At 39.8% G+C, this 15039-nt stretch overlaps 2 protein-coding genes across 9 annotated transcripts in view; one reads left to right on the top strand and one right to left on the bottom strand.

Moving 5' to 3' along the window:
* The window catches only part of COL4A6 (collagen type IV alpha 6 chain), a 233847-nt gene extending 231028 nt beyond the window's left edge, over positions 1 to 2819 (top strand). For all 5 annotated transcript variants that reach the window (XM_075940945.2, XM_075940946.2, XM_075940942.2 and 2 more), the window contains one exon: positions 500 to 2819. In XM_075940945.2, the coding sequence (XP_075797060.2) occupies positions 500 to 760 (261 nt within the window). In that variant the 3' untranslated portion in view covers positions 761 to 2819. The remainder of the gene's footprint in view (positions 1 to 499) is intronic.
* A 1004-nt stretch (positions 2820 to 3823) lies between these two features.
* The window catches only part of ATG4A (autophagy related 4A cysteine peptidase), a 23164-nt gene continuing 11948 nt past the window's right edge, over positions 3824 to 15039 (bottom strand). For 3 of the 4 annotated variants that reach the window (XM_075940948.1, XM_075940950.1, XM_075940951.2), the window contains 9 exons: positions 13654 to 13755; positions 12281 to 12353; positions 10295 to 10374; positions 9622 to 9809; positions 9425 to 9503; positions 8002 to 8147; positions 6522 to 6578; positions 5253 to 5364; positions 3824 to 4733 (listed from right to left, as the gene is read on the bottom strand). In XM_075940948.1, the coding sequence (XP_075797063.1) occupies positions 4669 to 4733; positions 5253 to 5364; positions 6522 to 6578; positions 8002 to 8147; positions 9425 to 9503; positions 9622 to 9809; positions 10295 to 10374; positions 12281 to 12353; positions 13654 to 13755 (902 nt within the window). In that variant the 3' untranslated portion in view covers positions 3824 to 4668. The remainder of the gene's footprint in view (positions 4734 to 5252; positions 5365 to 6521; positions 6579 to 8001; positions 8148 to 9424; positions 9504 to 9621; positions 9810 to 10294; positions 10375 to 12280; positions 12354 to 13653; positions 13756 to 15039) is intronic. The other variant, XM_075940949.1, reaches the window with a different exon arrangement.

Below are 15039 nucleotides of genomic sequence, written 5' to 3'. Positions count from 1 at the left end.
GCTCTTCTTCTGCTTTTCCCACGCCTATGAGCTCAAAGGCATGTCTTTTTCACCACTAGAAGTTGAGCCAATAAAAGAGATGACCTCGCCTACCTTATCTCTCTAATCTCCTGAGGCCAACATGGCTACAATGCTGCAATTAAACTATAGCACCGACTTAATCCTTTCTCCCTGCTGCATAGGTTTTCCCCTATTGTTCTACAATGAGATTTCCTAGTAGCTCATTAAAGTTTGATTCTAAAAACAGACGGGTGAGATGTTTTATAGTCTCTGCTTTCAGATTTGCTTACTTTATAAATGAAAAGCTGCTTTTTTATGTTACTAGAATCCTGTATTTAACCAAGTGCTTGTGTTCTTGTGCTTCCCCTGGAGGTCTCATGGATGAGCAGTTTAGATTTTCCTGTTTTGTTCACTGCAACAGATATATCCTTGGGAGTCCTTGTGTAACTGCCTGTTTCCTTCTTTTGAAACTCATATTAAATCACCATGTTCATTCTAGCACACTGCAGCTGGTGCAGAAGGCGGAGGTCAGTCCCTTGTCTCGCCCGGCTCTTGCCTCGAGGATTTCCGGGCTACTCCTTTCATTGAATGCAATGGTGCCAGAGGAACCTGCCATTACTTTGCAAACAAATACAGCTTCTGGCTGACGACAGTCGAACGCACGCAGCAGTTTGTCAGTGCTCCTTCCTCAGAAACTCTGAAAGCAGGACAGCTCCGAACACGAGTCAGCCGTTGCCAAGTGTGCATGAAGAACTTGTAGCAAAACAACTCAAACAAATAAAACTTTCCTACGTAAAAATTTAAACCACATTCAATGGAAGAAGAAATATCCACAAACCACCAGCAAGATAGCCTTATGTGTATATAAGTTACAACAGCCAGAACACTACTAAATTAGTAGTAGATCCATGAGAAATGGGACTTGACACAGAAGGAAGGAGGGGGAGACTACAGTTCTAAGCCTCTGCATTTTGTGGAACATGGTGCTACGTTTTGCTTTCGTGTCTTCCTATTCCTGGCTACCTCAGAAAGTCTCTGTGCCTTTCTCATTCAGATTGCAGAGTGATGAGCGTTCCATATTGTATCACCCACCCCTTTTACACACTCATCTGTAGCCAATGCTAGATTTGCTTAAATAAGTTTGTGCTTCACTGATTAGTTGTCTTTGCAGAACGCATTTGGCATGGCTTAGGAGAATAAGCCTGGATTAGATGAGAAAATACGTAACGAAGTGGATTTTCAGTAGAAAAGGAATTTAACTCTAAACTAATTAAAACAAATCCCTGCATCAGAGGTGCTCAAACTATTAAGCGTTAGACTGAAAAATGGCTTCACTGAGAAGTTCTCTTAAAGATGAGCTCATTTGGGGGGGAGGGGGTTTAAGAAATTGGCATTATTTTTGGCTTCAGTGATGCACAAGCAAGTTGGAGCCCAATTCAGATCAGCTGTAACTGATTTTGAGTTACCCCAGTGAAAAAAATGTGGGTCTCTACTTGAACTTAAAGCCATTTTCATTCTGCAGCATTGCTTTATCACTATGGAAATGTGCTCTGTGTAAGCACGCAGTGAAAGGAGTGTACTGTAGCCATTTCTGAACTCCGGAATAATTTCATTAATATGTACATATGAAACCATCTTTCCGAGGTAGCCTTGGGATGGGGTTTTTTTGTAAAGTAAAAAATTGTGTATATTTTAAACTGTAGAAGCCTTATTATTTAGCATTCAAGTTTATGGAAACACAAAAGTAAGCAGTTGATAGATGTACATTTTTTACTGCTAAAAAAATCACCTGTATTGTATTCTTCAACTAGTTAAAAATAAATTACTGTATTTCTAATGCACTGTTAAATATTCACATAATTCCTTCACACTATGATTACAATCAGTGATACTCAACTTCTCTTTTCTCATATATTCTAAGGGAAAGCCATAAATACATCTGTGTTGTGAATTAGTTAATTAAGTCTAAAGGTATTAATTTCAGCTTCTTTCTACTGTGAGGTTGAAAATGCCTGTGTATATCTGCATTTTAGAGAATCTGAAGTAATTGTAAATTTAACAAAACTTTACTTGAAAGACAAAACTCTATAGGAAGTTGCTACTGATCCAGGACAAAAACCTTATTCTCAGTTAATCACTTTTCTTTCTGATTGGCTCAGTCCAGCAGGGTATATTTGAGCACACAAGATAGATTCATTGATTTGAAAGCTTAAGAGTGGTCATGATCAGGGGACCCTTATGTTGTCGAGTCCTGTTACAGTTAATATCTTGCAATCAACTCTTTATTTTTGGTAGCCTTTTTCTGCTTCCAAAATATCAGTTGCCATTTTGAATTATTCAACAACCATCTCAAAGATTTTTTCACTCTAAAAATTCATGCTGTGTCCATGTCAGATAACTGATCTGTATTTTAATTGGGACTGCTCTGGTAAGTTGCATGGTATTTACTCCCTCTCTTTCCAGTTACTGCCCAAGACACTTTTCCGTGAAGCCTATAAACTTCAGATTTCACCTGAGTTGTGTTTATGTACTAATGAAAGATAATAGGAGGGCAATTAAGAGTGAACTGGGCATGACATATCTCTAGCTTCATTGCTCAGTCTCCTAACAGATCCTCCTTTAGAATGTAAGCTCTTCAGAGCACAGACTGCATTTTCATTTTTGTTTGGAAGGCACCAAACACAGCTATGATCTTAAATACTAGTTGGGAAGTTTAAAAAAAAAAAAGAGAGAGAGAGAGAAACAGCATGGGGTGTCATCTCTTTTTGTTTATATTCAGTTTCCAAACTGTGGTTAATAAAGGTAAACAAGACATCAAATGTTGTTTTGGGTAATTATTTATGTTTGAAAGTCATGTTTTCACAATCCTAAAATGCTGAGCATCAGTATCTCACTTCATCTGGGTTTTGCAAGTACTCAACGCATTTCTTGATGAGGCTCAGTATTCTCATCTATTTGTGAAAAATGAAATTAGGAGATTTTCATTTTCACTGCACTACAACAGCAGGCTTCATGCACATGGGGATTGTATTTTAGGAAACATAAAATGTGACTCGTTAATAAATTAAAACCCTTGTGCTTAATAGGGATGGAAGCGACTAGTTGAATAAGTGTGAGCTTATCGAATAGTCGAGTAGTGACTTGTCTAGTCGCTTTCCCCTCCTCCCTTGCTGCCTCTACTAGAGAGAGGCAGCAAGGGAGGGGAGTAGTAGCCGGTGTGGGGGGTAGATGGCTTAAAAGCCAGTTCCCCCCAGCACTGTTTCTGCAGGGGAGGCCGAGGCACAGCGGGGAACACCATGAGCAGGGACTCAAGCAGCCCCCACTCGTACCAAGTTCTGACTGTTGCGCTTCTGGTTTTGAAATGTAGCAAGAGCCCCCATGGTTTGCCCCATGTCCTCCACTGCTCTCCTGCCTTTTAAATGTAGTAAGAAACGCGGGCGGCTCTTACTACATTTTAAAGGCTGAGGCGCAGCCAGGGTAGTGAGTGCCCCACCTCCTCCTTTATCGACTAATCTAAGTAGTCAATGGAAATTGCATTGACTATTCTATTAACTGATGAATCTAAATTTAACATCTGTAGTGCTTAATATTGCTGAACCTTTGTTCTCAGCTACCACAAATATCCTCAGGTTAAATAAATCACATAATTCTACTAGGGATTTGTAGATCTAAGGTATTTTTATCAAAATAGACAAAGGTAACAAAGGCAGAACTAGGGACATTAAATAAGTGTGTGTGTGTGTGTGTGTGTGTGTGTCATCAGTTTGGGATAACCTTGTTTTATATTACAGTCTATGCAAACAAATTCACAAACTATAGTAAGTAGCCTATGAAAAGCTTAAGAAATTTATTCGATGCACCGATAAAGTGCTGTTACAGAGAAACTTGTGTAAATATTTTTTAAAATAAATAAGATAAAGTTAAAACAAACCACTTGTGACATCTTGTTTTATATTTGAAACAAAAATCATCAACGTAAGTTTTAAGGTCAAGGTGAAATATGTCAACTATAGCAGTGATTCTGATCTATATCAACTATTGAATCTCCTGTTTATTTTAGGTCTCCCAGAAACAGGAAGGCTATTGCAAGTTTATACATTAGACATAGTTCCTTTTACAGAAACATTTTTTTAATAAAAAGTGTGATTGCTCGGATACATGTTAAAATATTTAACAAGGAAACAATGTTCTCCTGATCCAGTTGATCTTTTAAACAAGATGATGAATTTTATTCCTATGACACAGTCCACAGAAGGGAATAGAAATAAATATCCTCCCTTAACTCAATGCCATTTTGCTTTCTTTAAGAACTACACAATTGCATATGGGAGCAAGAATATCCATTGAGCTATTCCCGTCTTCAAAGGTAGAGCCCAGTGATATAACACAGTCTTTAATATATTGTTTTTGCCTTTATCTCAAAAGGTCCATTTGTCTTCAAATAAGATGCATGCTGGAAGCAGAAATTCCCTTTAAGTGTCTGACAATGAGATCTTTTCTTCTCTTTCCACCCAGGGAATATCTTGTTAAAACTGTCACTGTCTTGAGTTTTGGGCGCTGCTATGGTTTTGCACTCTGTCAATAATTTCAGGCACTTGTGGGCTAGAATGGCCATTTGTGTAAAGTCAATGCAATGTGCTCAACGCAGAAGAATCACCATAGCTTCCTTCATACACTCAAGATTTCAAATTCTTCTTCTACCTCAAAGAGTGTATCAGTAGATTCAATAAGTTCTGCCAACAAAAATGAAAACAGTATTAAATTCTGAATAGGCATACCTATTGCTTTTCACTTTTGAACACTTTTTAGAGCAAGATATTTTGTATGCTGGAAATCATATTTACCCTTTTGTAGACAAGTCTGCTATCAATATTAAAGAATTGATTAGCTCAGGGGTGGCCAAATCCGTTACAGATGAAGAGCCGCGTTTGGTCGAGCAAAAAAAGGGGGGGGGGGGCAGCTGCAGCCCTTTTAAGACCAGACATTGCCCTTTTAAGGGCGTCCATTTTGAAGTCTGCACCAGCATCAGACCGAAACACGCTGCTCCTTTCAGAGCCGCGGGTGCGGGAGCCGCAATTTTTTCTTTGAAGAGCCAGATGCAGCTCGCAAGCCGTGGGTTGGCCACCTCTGGATTAGGCATACACATTGGGCATACAAGAGACTTGGTAAAGTGCTCCATCTGTGATTATTTCTCCTATCGTAAAGAGTGGAATACATTGCTGCCCTGTAGTCCACTCAAGTAAATACTCTACCTGCTCCTGTTGTTGTCACTTCTGGTTTTGCTGGAGGTTTGAATGGAGGCCAATGGGCTGGATGATTTTTTACTAACTCAAACATCCGAAGACTCTGCTGCTTTAGAATTTCCTGAGGATAAAGCACTTTTTTAAAAAATATATTAATGGAACATCCAACAACAGATCTACTTGACTGGTCAGTTAAACCAGTCACAAGATGCACTGAAAGAAAAGAAAACCCACACACATATGAAATGGAATCCGGTTAAACCTTGTGTGCAACCTTCATTAAAAGTTATAATTTTATAGATCAACATATAGTAAATTTCTTCCATCAGAAACATGCCTGGAAGACACATCTCTCAAGCTCTACCACAAATTGTCAGTCATGTTATAATTAGCTCTGATGGCCACACAAGCTAAAATTTTTTATTATGTTCAGCAAAGTGGCACTGAGAACACAAAATATATTCCTACCTTTGAAATTATCAAAGAAATTACTCCTAATTAGATCCTTACAACTAAATTGACTATTGAGTGATAACAGCAGAAGAAAACACAGCCATTCCAAAATATAATGGATTTTGAAGGACAAATTTTGATCTGAGATGACTGAAACCAAATTCCACTGTACCTCAGTCTAGTGGATTTCTTCTATCCTGGTTTTTTAATGGGTTTACAAACTACTTTCCTAAGGAAACCATCAACTGGTTTTAGGAATAAATATTTTCTAGGGCTTGAAGTCACTTTGCCTTCAGTTTGCTATTACTTCCCACAATAAGTTAAGACCATGCACAATGTTAGCATTGTCCTGCAAGGGGCCAAGCACTACCTGTAGGGTGCACAACACACTTAGCTCCTATGACTTCAAGGGATCCAGCCCCTTATAGAATCAGGCAGAAGTCACTCAGTATAGCAAATTTCTAAAAGGCATGAGTATTTAATAATACATCACTATTAAATGGCAATAGAAAGTCTCGGAAAGTAACTAGCCAACACAGAGCTAAAACTATTGGTAATTCAGTAAGAATTGGCTTTTTAAAAATGTGTCTTTAACAGCTTAATAGATTACATCAAATAGTTTACTTCCACTTTCCAAATGGTAGGGGGACATGGTTTTCAAAGTGATATATATAATCTTTGCTTAACATTTTTCTTCCTTTATATATTTTCTATATAACCTATTTAGACACTGTCCACTGACAGTGTATTTATGAGAAGTTTTCATTTGTTGGTAAAATATGTGTCTAACCTGATCCAGACTAAATTAAAATATTCCTTTATTACCTTTTGTACAAGACTACACCAGTTATCAAAGTCTTTTTCTTCTTTACAAAAGAAGCCCTGAAGGGGGGGAAAACAAAAATAATTTTTCTTCTGTAAGTTATATGCAATATTAGCAAATAATGCAGAATTAAGCCACTTTCTGTGGCAGCACAAACTATCATCATGTATAAGACACAAAATATGTATCAGACTAAGGGGCAGATCCTGAACTGGTATAAAGCAGAAGGCACAAGTGAAAAAATGCCTTGCCCTTTTTCCCTCTCCTGTTTATTGGTCTTATCTATGCAGATTATAAACTCGTTAGGGTAATGACTGTCTTATATATTTGAACAGTGCTTACAGCAAAATCTCAATATGAGGCCAGTAGGTTCTACCAGAATGCAAATAATTGCAGCTCTACTGAAATCAATAGGGCCATACACATCCAGCTGCAAGTTGAAGGCTGCCACTGAGGATGAACTGCCATATACTGGACACTTTCAAGAGAGTGGCTGTATTGTGGATATTTCTCTTGGTTATATTACTGAATGGACCAGATGATTGTGCTTTTTCATGGTTTGAACATTTGCATAGTTAAATGTTACTCACTAAGGGTATGTCTATACATCAGTGTTAAATTCAAAGTAAGCTATGCAACTTGAACTTAATTGCGTAGTTTAAGTCAAAATAGCTTATTTCGAAATTAGGAGCATCTATACAGCACTTATTTCAAAATAGAGCACTCTTCCTCTGACTTCCCTTACTCCTCATACAATGAAGTTTACAGAAGTTGGAGTAAGAAGCCTGTTGTTTTGAATTTATTTTGAAATAACGGGCTTGCTGTGTAGACATGCAATACGTTATTTTGGAATAACTGAAGTTATTCTGAAATAAAGCTACTGTGTAGACGTAGCCTAAAAGCAGATATTTCTCTGATAAAAGTGACATTATTAATAATATATGTTTATATTATCTTTCATTCAGGAGCTCAAAATACTTTACTAACATTGGGCCAATTCTGATCTTACACAGAGGAGGAGAATGAAGAGTAATCTTACTGATGTCAACAGTATGTGGAATGAGACAAAAATTAGCATCATTAAGCACTGTAATATTCCTGTGAAGTATCCTGGACTGTAACTACTATTAGATTGGTAAACTGAGACAAAAGGGAGAGAAAGTAACTTGCACAGAAGCCAGGAAATCTGATTCAATTCCCTGCTTCAGCCACTGCACTAAATGACTCTGAAAAATGTGGAGGCTTCTCTATTCCTAAAAATAATTAGTCATCACATTCAAATATCCACTTTTCTACTGGAGGTAACACTAATCTAATCTCAGAAAAATTATTGTATAATTACCAATTAGGATAATTTATGCATATGAGGAATCTTTTTGAGTCATTCATGATTCTGCTAAAATAAATGCAAAACTCCTCTTATCAGTACTTAAGTGCTGTTTTATAATAATAGATCATGCCACATTTCTTTCTAACACTTACTAATGCTACAGAGGGATCCAAATTCATGATCTCCATTCGATGTGGGGCCTGCTGGCAATGGAAACTCTTGTCATCAACCATGCCATTTTCCTCCAAATCTACAAAAACCTGAGTGGTGTGAGGGTCCAAATAGATCAGCTCATTTCCTGTGCAGATAAATGATATTTATCACTTTTAATAGTTTGTAATATCACTTCAACTGGACTTATAAGATAGAATTTAGATCATCATAATTAAGACTGATCAGATTTTTGTCTATTTTGCAAATAGGAACTTCAGGAAGGGCACTGCATTGTGGTACCATATCTGATACAGCTTCTTGGGGTGATTTATAAGCTTTTTACTTTGACTTTCATTTTCCTTTGTTTCCTAAACAAAACATTTAATTTTTTAAATATAAATTCTGCCATTCTAGGGTCACAGGACACATGATGACCACAAATGTAATCTAGAACTCAGTTAGGTGTTCAACATTGTTTCATATTAGGATCGCTGAGAAATGGAAACTATGAGGATGGAATAAAAATACCACAGGTTTTATAAAAAAAATGGGTCTTATAGGTCATAAATATAGAGCAATTATTCATAATAAATAAAATGGGGTGAAGTTTCAAAAAAGATCTGTCTAGCATGGAATATTACAATAGGTGACAAAGGAAAGGCAAGTGATAACATACATTTATCAAGGCTAACATTAAAAGACAAATTTAATGAAGTTAGAAAAGTGAGCAGAAATCAAGAAAATGAGCTATAATTGGAAAACGATGAGTTGTATCACTTGAAGAAAAAAACAAAACGTAGCGCTAAAGATTAGAAAACAATACAGGACTGCATACTAGTGAGATCTGTCTAATAGTTTGGCAAAATATTATTAAACTAGACTTTCCTATCACATTACTCTTGCTGATGTTGTTACTTATTTCCATACCCAGCTTCGCTCTACCTTTCCCATAAAAGATCATGGTGCATTATTCTAGAGCAGGGATGGCCAAGATGAAGAGCCAAAATAGTGGTGGATACAGCACAAAGAGCCAAGAGGAAAAAGTTGTGGAGCAAAAAAAAAAAAAAGTCCCAACCACCGCCCTTTTAAGAACAGAGCAGGTATTGCCCTTTTAAAGGCAGCCATTTTGAAGTCTGCATGGGATGCCATGACTCCAGTTCTGTCTCTTCCAGACAGAAACATGCTGCCCCTTTCAGAGCCGCGGGAGCTGCAATGTTTTCTTTGAAGAGCCGCATGCGGCTCATGAGCTGCGGGTTGGCCACCCATGTTCTAGAGTTATCTAATTATCCATTTCTCCTGCTCGTCTTACCTCTTTCCTTTAGTACATTTCTTAGTGGCTTTAGTTTTAAACTTCCTGATGTTTCTTCAGAACAGATCCAGTTCCTTAGCCCATCAACTTATCTGTAATTAATTTTTCCTTACCTAAAAATCCTATGAAATAGTAGGCATTATTTGGTTTCCCTCCTAATGCCCCCAAAGACTGTGGCATCTTAAAACATTCCTAGAGATTCAAAGGGGAAAAATGAAATTTTAGTTGTCCTGTATCTTGGTATCACAGATATCTAAATTGTTTTTAAATGACATGCAGCATTTCAATCATTTCAGAGACAGCAACTTACTTTAAAAGCATCAATATAAATTGGATTGATGTGATTTATCCCCAGTCGTAGAGGTATAATAAGCAAGAGAGGTTTCCAGCCTGAGCAAAACCCTGCTGTGTTCTTGTTTCGATGGAGAGCACTTCTGAGGGAGTGTGTGCTGCCATGGGCACCACTGCTGCTCTGAGAAGGGGACCAACACATTTTCTCTGTGGGAGCAAGGAGGGAAGACTTGTCAATGCACTAAGGACTAGATTATAAATATTTCAAACCAATGGAAAATTGAGATGCTTTTTCAGAGAGCTTTTGTATAGAAGGCATCAGCTTTTTAAGGAGGGCAGTCTGTACATTGTGGCTGTATAATTACAATGAGTAATCCAAGGAGAGGAATACAAGGATACATTAGGGCTCAGAGAGATGAGTAGGAGATTATAAACATAGCTTCCTCTAGTAAATTAAGCAAACACCATTTAGAACTGTAGGCTCCTTCAGGCAAAGATACCTCTTGCTAGAGAAGGGGATAAGGCGATGCATAGTACTGAGTACCCCAAGAACTGATGCATGCTAACCGTAGTTCTTAATTATTATCCTACCTACGGCCCAAAATGCATTTTGTTTATGACTTCATTTTCTGAGGGTACTTAGACAAATCAGACTCTCTAATTAAAAAGTGAGAACCAACGTTGTAACTTACTGATATCTTCAATGACCACCGTGTTGTCCATAGATACGTAAACTGCTAAGGAATTCCATTCATCAAATAAAGCAAGCTTTCTGGAAAATAATAAAAGGTAGTTAGCGAGAATGTGAATTGTCATTCAGAAGCCAAAAGCATAGCTTGGCACTCAATGCTATTAGATGGCTTTTGAATAAATATATAAATAACAACTGCATGTCAAAAAAAAGCATTCATTGTGCTTTTTATAAATCCAAATATAATTATGATGTAGAAAAGAATCATAGAGAAACATAAAGGTGAAATAACTTGTGTGGTATGAAAAATGTCTTGGCTGATTGCCAATGGTAAAGCAATCTAACTCTGCATCTGTGTTGTTGTTATTATTAATATTACAGTAAAACTCGGATGGTCCGGCACTCCTGATGGTCCGGCACCATCAGGAACCTGGAAGTGCTCCGGGCAGCTGGACCATTGGAGCTGCTCTGCCCCCAGCTTCCCAGATTCAGCCGCTGCTAAAACTGACCAGCAGCTGAATCGGGAAAGCCGGGGGCAGAGCAGCTGGAGTACTGCCGGGTAGGTCCCGTAGCGCTGCCCCTCGGGGCTGTGGGACCAACCCAGCAGCACCCCAGCTGTCCCCGATTCAGCCGCTGCTGATACTGACCAGCGGCTGACTCCGGGAAGCCCGAGGCAGAGCTGCTCTGCCTCGGGCTTCCCGGAGTCAGCCGCTGGTCAGTATCAGCAGCGTCTGACTTGGGGACACCTGAGGCAGAGAAGCTGGGGTGCTGCCGGGTTGGTCCAGTAGCACCGAGGAGCAGCGCTGCGGGACCAACCCAGCAGCACCCCAGCTGCTCTGCCCCAGGCATCTGCAAGAGCAGCTGGGGTGCTGCCGGGTTGGTCTCGCGGTGCCAAGGGTTGGTGCTACCGGACCAACCCGGCAGCACTCCAGCTGCTCTGCTGCAGGCGTCCCCGATTCAGCCACTGCTGAAACTGACCAGCAGTGGCTGAATCAGGGATGCCTGGGGCAGAGCCGGACTATGGGAAGGGGGGGGGGGGCTATGAGGGGTCTGGGGTGGCATTCCCCCCACCCCATCCCAGACCCCCTCATAGCCCCCCTTCCCATAGTCCGGCATATCTGATAATCCAGCACCCTCTGGGTCCTAAAGGAGCCGGATTATCGGAAGTTTACTGTATTATTATTATTATGTGTGTTGCAGGTACACCTAGGAGCCCCAGTCATAATGCAGTATCCCATTGTGTTAAGTGCTGTATAATATAAAACAAAGGGACAGTCTCTGCCCCAAAGAGCTTGCAATCTACTTGGCATGTAAGTAACTTTATATATGAGTCATTGTATGGGAGTTCAGTGGAACTACTGATGTGCATAAGCATGCATAGGATCAGCCCAGAAATCTGGCATAAATCACAGTCCCAGATTAAATAAAGAAAGAAAATGCGTACAAGAAGGTTAAGTCACAGTCACTATGCTGAGTCCACTGTACTATTTTATGTGGTTCAAGAGAACATTCTTAAAATAACACACTGCCTTGGTGTTCTGTGATGTAACCACTATGCAGGTTTCATTGTTAAACTCTATTTTAAGCAGGTAAAATTAAAATGTAATTTGAATTTAATCACTTTATACTATCAGTGTAAAATAAATAAATATAACCTATTTTCAAAATCTGGGCACATTTATGACTTACAACATATTTTCTCATATAAAACGTGTTTAGGAGAAACACATTGTTATCTCACGTATTTGATTTAGGGGCATACCTGTCCCTATCTGACATGGAAAAGCCATGTGACCTCTGCCTCAAATAAACCTTGCACATAATCAAGTAAAAGCAGGATCTCAGTTCAGACTATACATGGGTCTAAGCCAACACCTTCAAACTTTACATTGTTTTAAAATGCAGAACTGGAGAACACCACTTTTAGGTAGCTATGCTTCATTGGAATTGAACTATTCTGGTTAAATACATATGTTGTTTTGCTTACTTTAGCACCTGGGCAACTGTATTTGGTCCAAACCATTCTCCAATCGACTTCCCCTCTCCTACACCCATCTGTGCTGTTTTTATTAGAAACAAAACACACAAAAGAGAACATAAATACCAGGTGAGGACAATTGTTAAATGGCATATCCTATAAATATTTTGTTGCACACATTCTAGAATTATTGTAAAATATTATACTATCAATAATATGATGGTATGTAATCTATTCTCTTTTTACAGCCGCAATGAAGATACATTTCTGTAATTGAACAGAAGCCTCTAAACCAGGGGTGGACAATAATTTTTAATGGGGGAGCCGCTCCAAGATTTTGGTAAGTGATTAAGAGCCATATTTCTATGGAGGGGGAGTGGAGTCTTGGACAGAGGTTGGATGCAGAAGGGAGCTCGGGTTAGGAGAGTGAGGGGTCTGAGAGGGAGTTTGGGTGAAGTAGGTGGTTGTAATCTGGGGCAGGAGAGAATTCTGGCCTGGAAAAGGCATGTGGGAGGAGGTACAGGGTCTGTGAGGAAGATGTGACTTGCAGGGGGTGGGGAGAGAGGGTACAGAGGGCTTGGGTGGTGATATGGGGAAGGAAGGGGTGGTGGCTTGGGGCAGGTAGCAGGGGGAAGAGGAGATGGGGTGCCAGATGCAGGCTCTGGTCAGCAGCCCTGCAGGACCGAGGCAGGCTCTCTGCCTGTCTACTGCAGCCCCCCGTTGGTCAAAATGGCTGTTCTCCAGCAGGGTGGGGAGGGAGGGGGAAGAGAGAGGGAGAAGGGTTCACATCCCCCGCCCCAGCAAAATTTCTGAGTTCCCTTGGCCAGAAAATGACCAATGGGAGCTCAGAGATTTTACTGGAGGGGTAGGGGACAGCGCACGAAGCCTCTCCCCACCCTCTCCAGCATCCAGAGCAGAAAGCAGTCAGCCATTTAAAGCAGTGTGAGCTGCTCTGTGCCTAAAGGTCCTGGCGAAGTGGCTGTAGGCCAGATTGTGGCTTGGCAGGCCACATTCAGCCCACAGGCCGTATCTTGAGCACCTCTGCTCTAAACTGCATTTTGATTACTAGCACCCCACATTACAAGATATGGACCAGAGGAAGAGATTATATGCTGGTAAACTTGAAATTTAATATTAAGTCTGGTACCCAACAGTCATATAGTTTATCCAGAGTTAGTTGTTCTTTCTGTTGTACATGCTGGATTTATACCTCAGTGTGCATGTGATATGCATTAAATCTTCTATATATACATACACACACATTCACTTTGTCACTAAAATCCTTCTTCTGTCCTGTGATTTATTATATATTTTTAAATTAAATACATCTTAAGACACATTAGCAACTTGAGGCATACAAAGAAGGTGATACTTGTCCTTACCCATTTGATGGATAGAATAACAGCAATCTTTTCTGTCTAGGAAGCATCGCAAAATCTTGTGATATTCCTCAGGTTGTTTTTTGTGTCTCTCCCAATGCCAATCTTACAGGGAAAAGGTTATACAGATTAACTGACACACTTCAAACTCTATCTAGCATTTTATATCACACAATCATGAGTGGAGCTTCCCCCCGCACTTCAGTTTACACCAGTTGGATTGAACAAGGTCTGGCCCCAAATGCAGAAAAGAGAAAATACCATGAAAATGACAAAATCACGATCATAGCTTTTAGGAAGACTGTGTTGTTCTGCCATAGAAAAGGTGCGTAATTTATTCCTGAATGCAAAATGAATAATAAAATAAAATAATAAAATGGAAGAGATTGCTTTTCTAAAATACAACCCAAAAAAGAATATTTTAACAAAAATCTTGATCATAAGAAGGAGACAATAAGAACTTGTCTACACAATTTTTGTCCACTATCAGTTTAGAAACAGATCTAGTTAGGAGTGGCACACTCTTTACTATGGACTCAGTTATGTCAGTCTATAGGGGTATGTGTAGTCTACATGCTTCTGCCGACCGAGGCATGTAAATTAGACATACCGACATAATCAATGAAGCAGGGATTTAAATATCCCCTGCTTCAATAGAATAAAAATGGCCGCCACGCTGTGCCAGCTCAGCTGTTTGTCAGCACAAAGCGGCAGTCAAGACGAGGATCAGTCGGCAAGGAAAGCCTTTGCCAACCGATCCTGTAAACCTCGTTGCACGAGGCATCAGGGATCAGTCGGCAAAGGCTTTCCTTGCTGGACCGATCCCCATCTTGACTGCCGCTTTGTGCTGACAAACAGCTGAGCTGGCACAACGCGGCAGCCATTTTTATTCTAATGAAGCAGGGGATATTTAAATCCCCGCTTCAAATTACTATGTCGGTATGTCTAATTTACATGCCTCGGTCAGCAGAGGCACATAGTCTAGACATACCCTAGGTGTCTACAGTACAGTCTGTACTGACATCCCTAACCACAATAGCTGAATGGATACAAAAACTGCATGTAGACTAGGCCTAGCATCACCTTGGCTGCATTCCTCAAATGTTCATACAGGTGTATAGGTCCCCACTCAGTGAATTCTGTTGCAGTGGGGTCTTATGCAGATAGCTTCCTTGCCTCCAGACTATTTGCCTGCAATATTGTTGTTGGTCCCAGGATATTAGAGTGATGATACAGATGAGGTCATGCCTTTTATCAGGCCCACTTCCATTAGTGAAAGAGTGAAACCATCAAGCTACACAGAACTCTTCTTTATTTTGCCTAAAAAGCAACTAGGACAATTTGGGCACCACATAAGTACTGAACAAGATGACAGGAAATCAGTAAGGT

This window comes from Pelodiscus sinensis, chromosome 13, assembly GCF_052426305.1.
Source record: "Pelodiscus sinensis isolate ZL-2025 chromosome 13, ASM5242630v1, whole genome shotgun sequence".
Lineage (NCBI taxonomy): Eukaryota > Metazoa > Chordata > Testudines > Trionychidae > Pelodiscus > Pelodiscus sinensis.
Note: the sequence above shows the minus strand (reverse complement) of the source record. Positions and strands in the feature narration are given on the sequence as shown.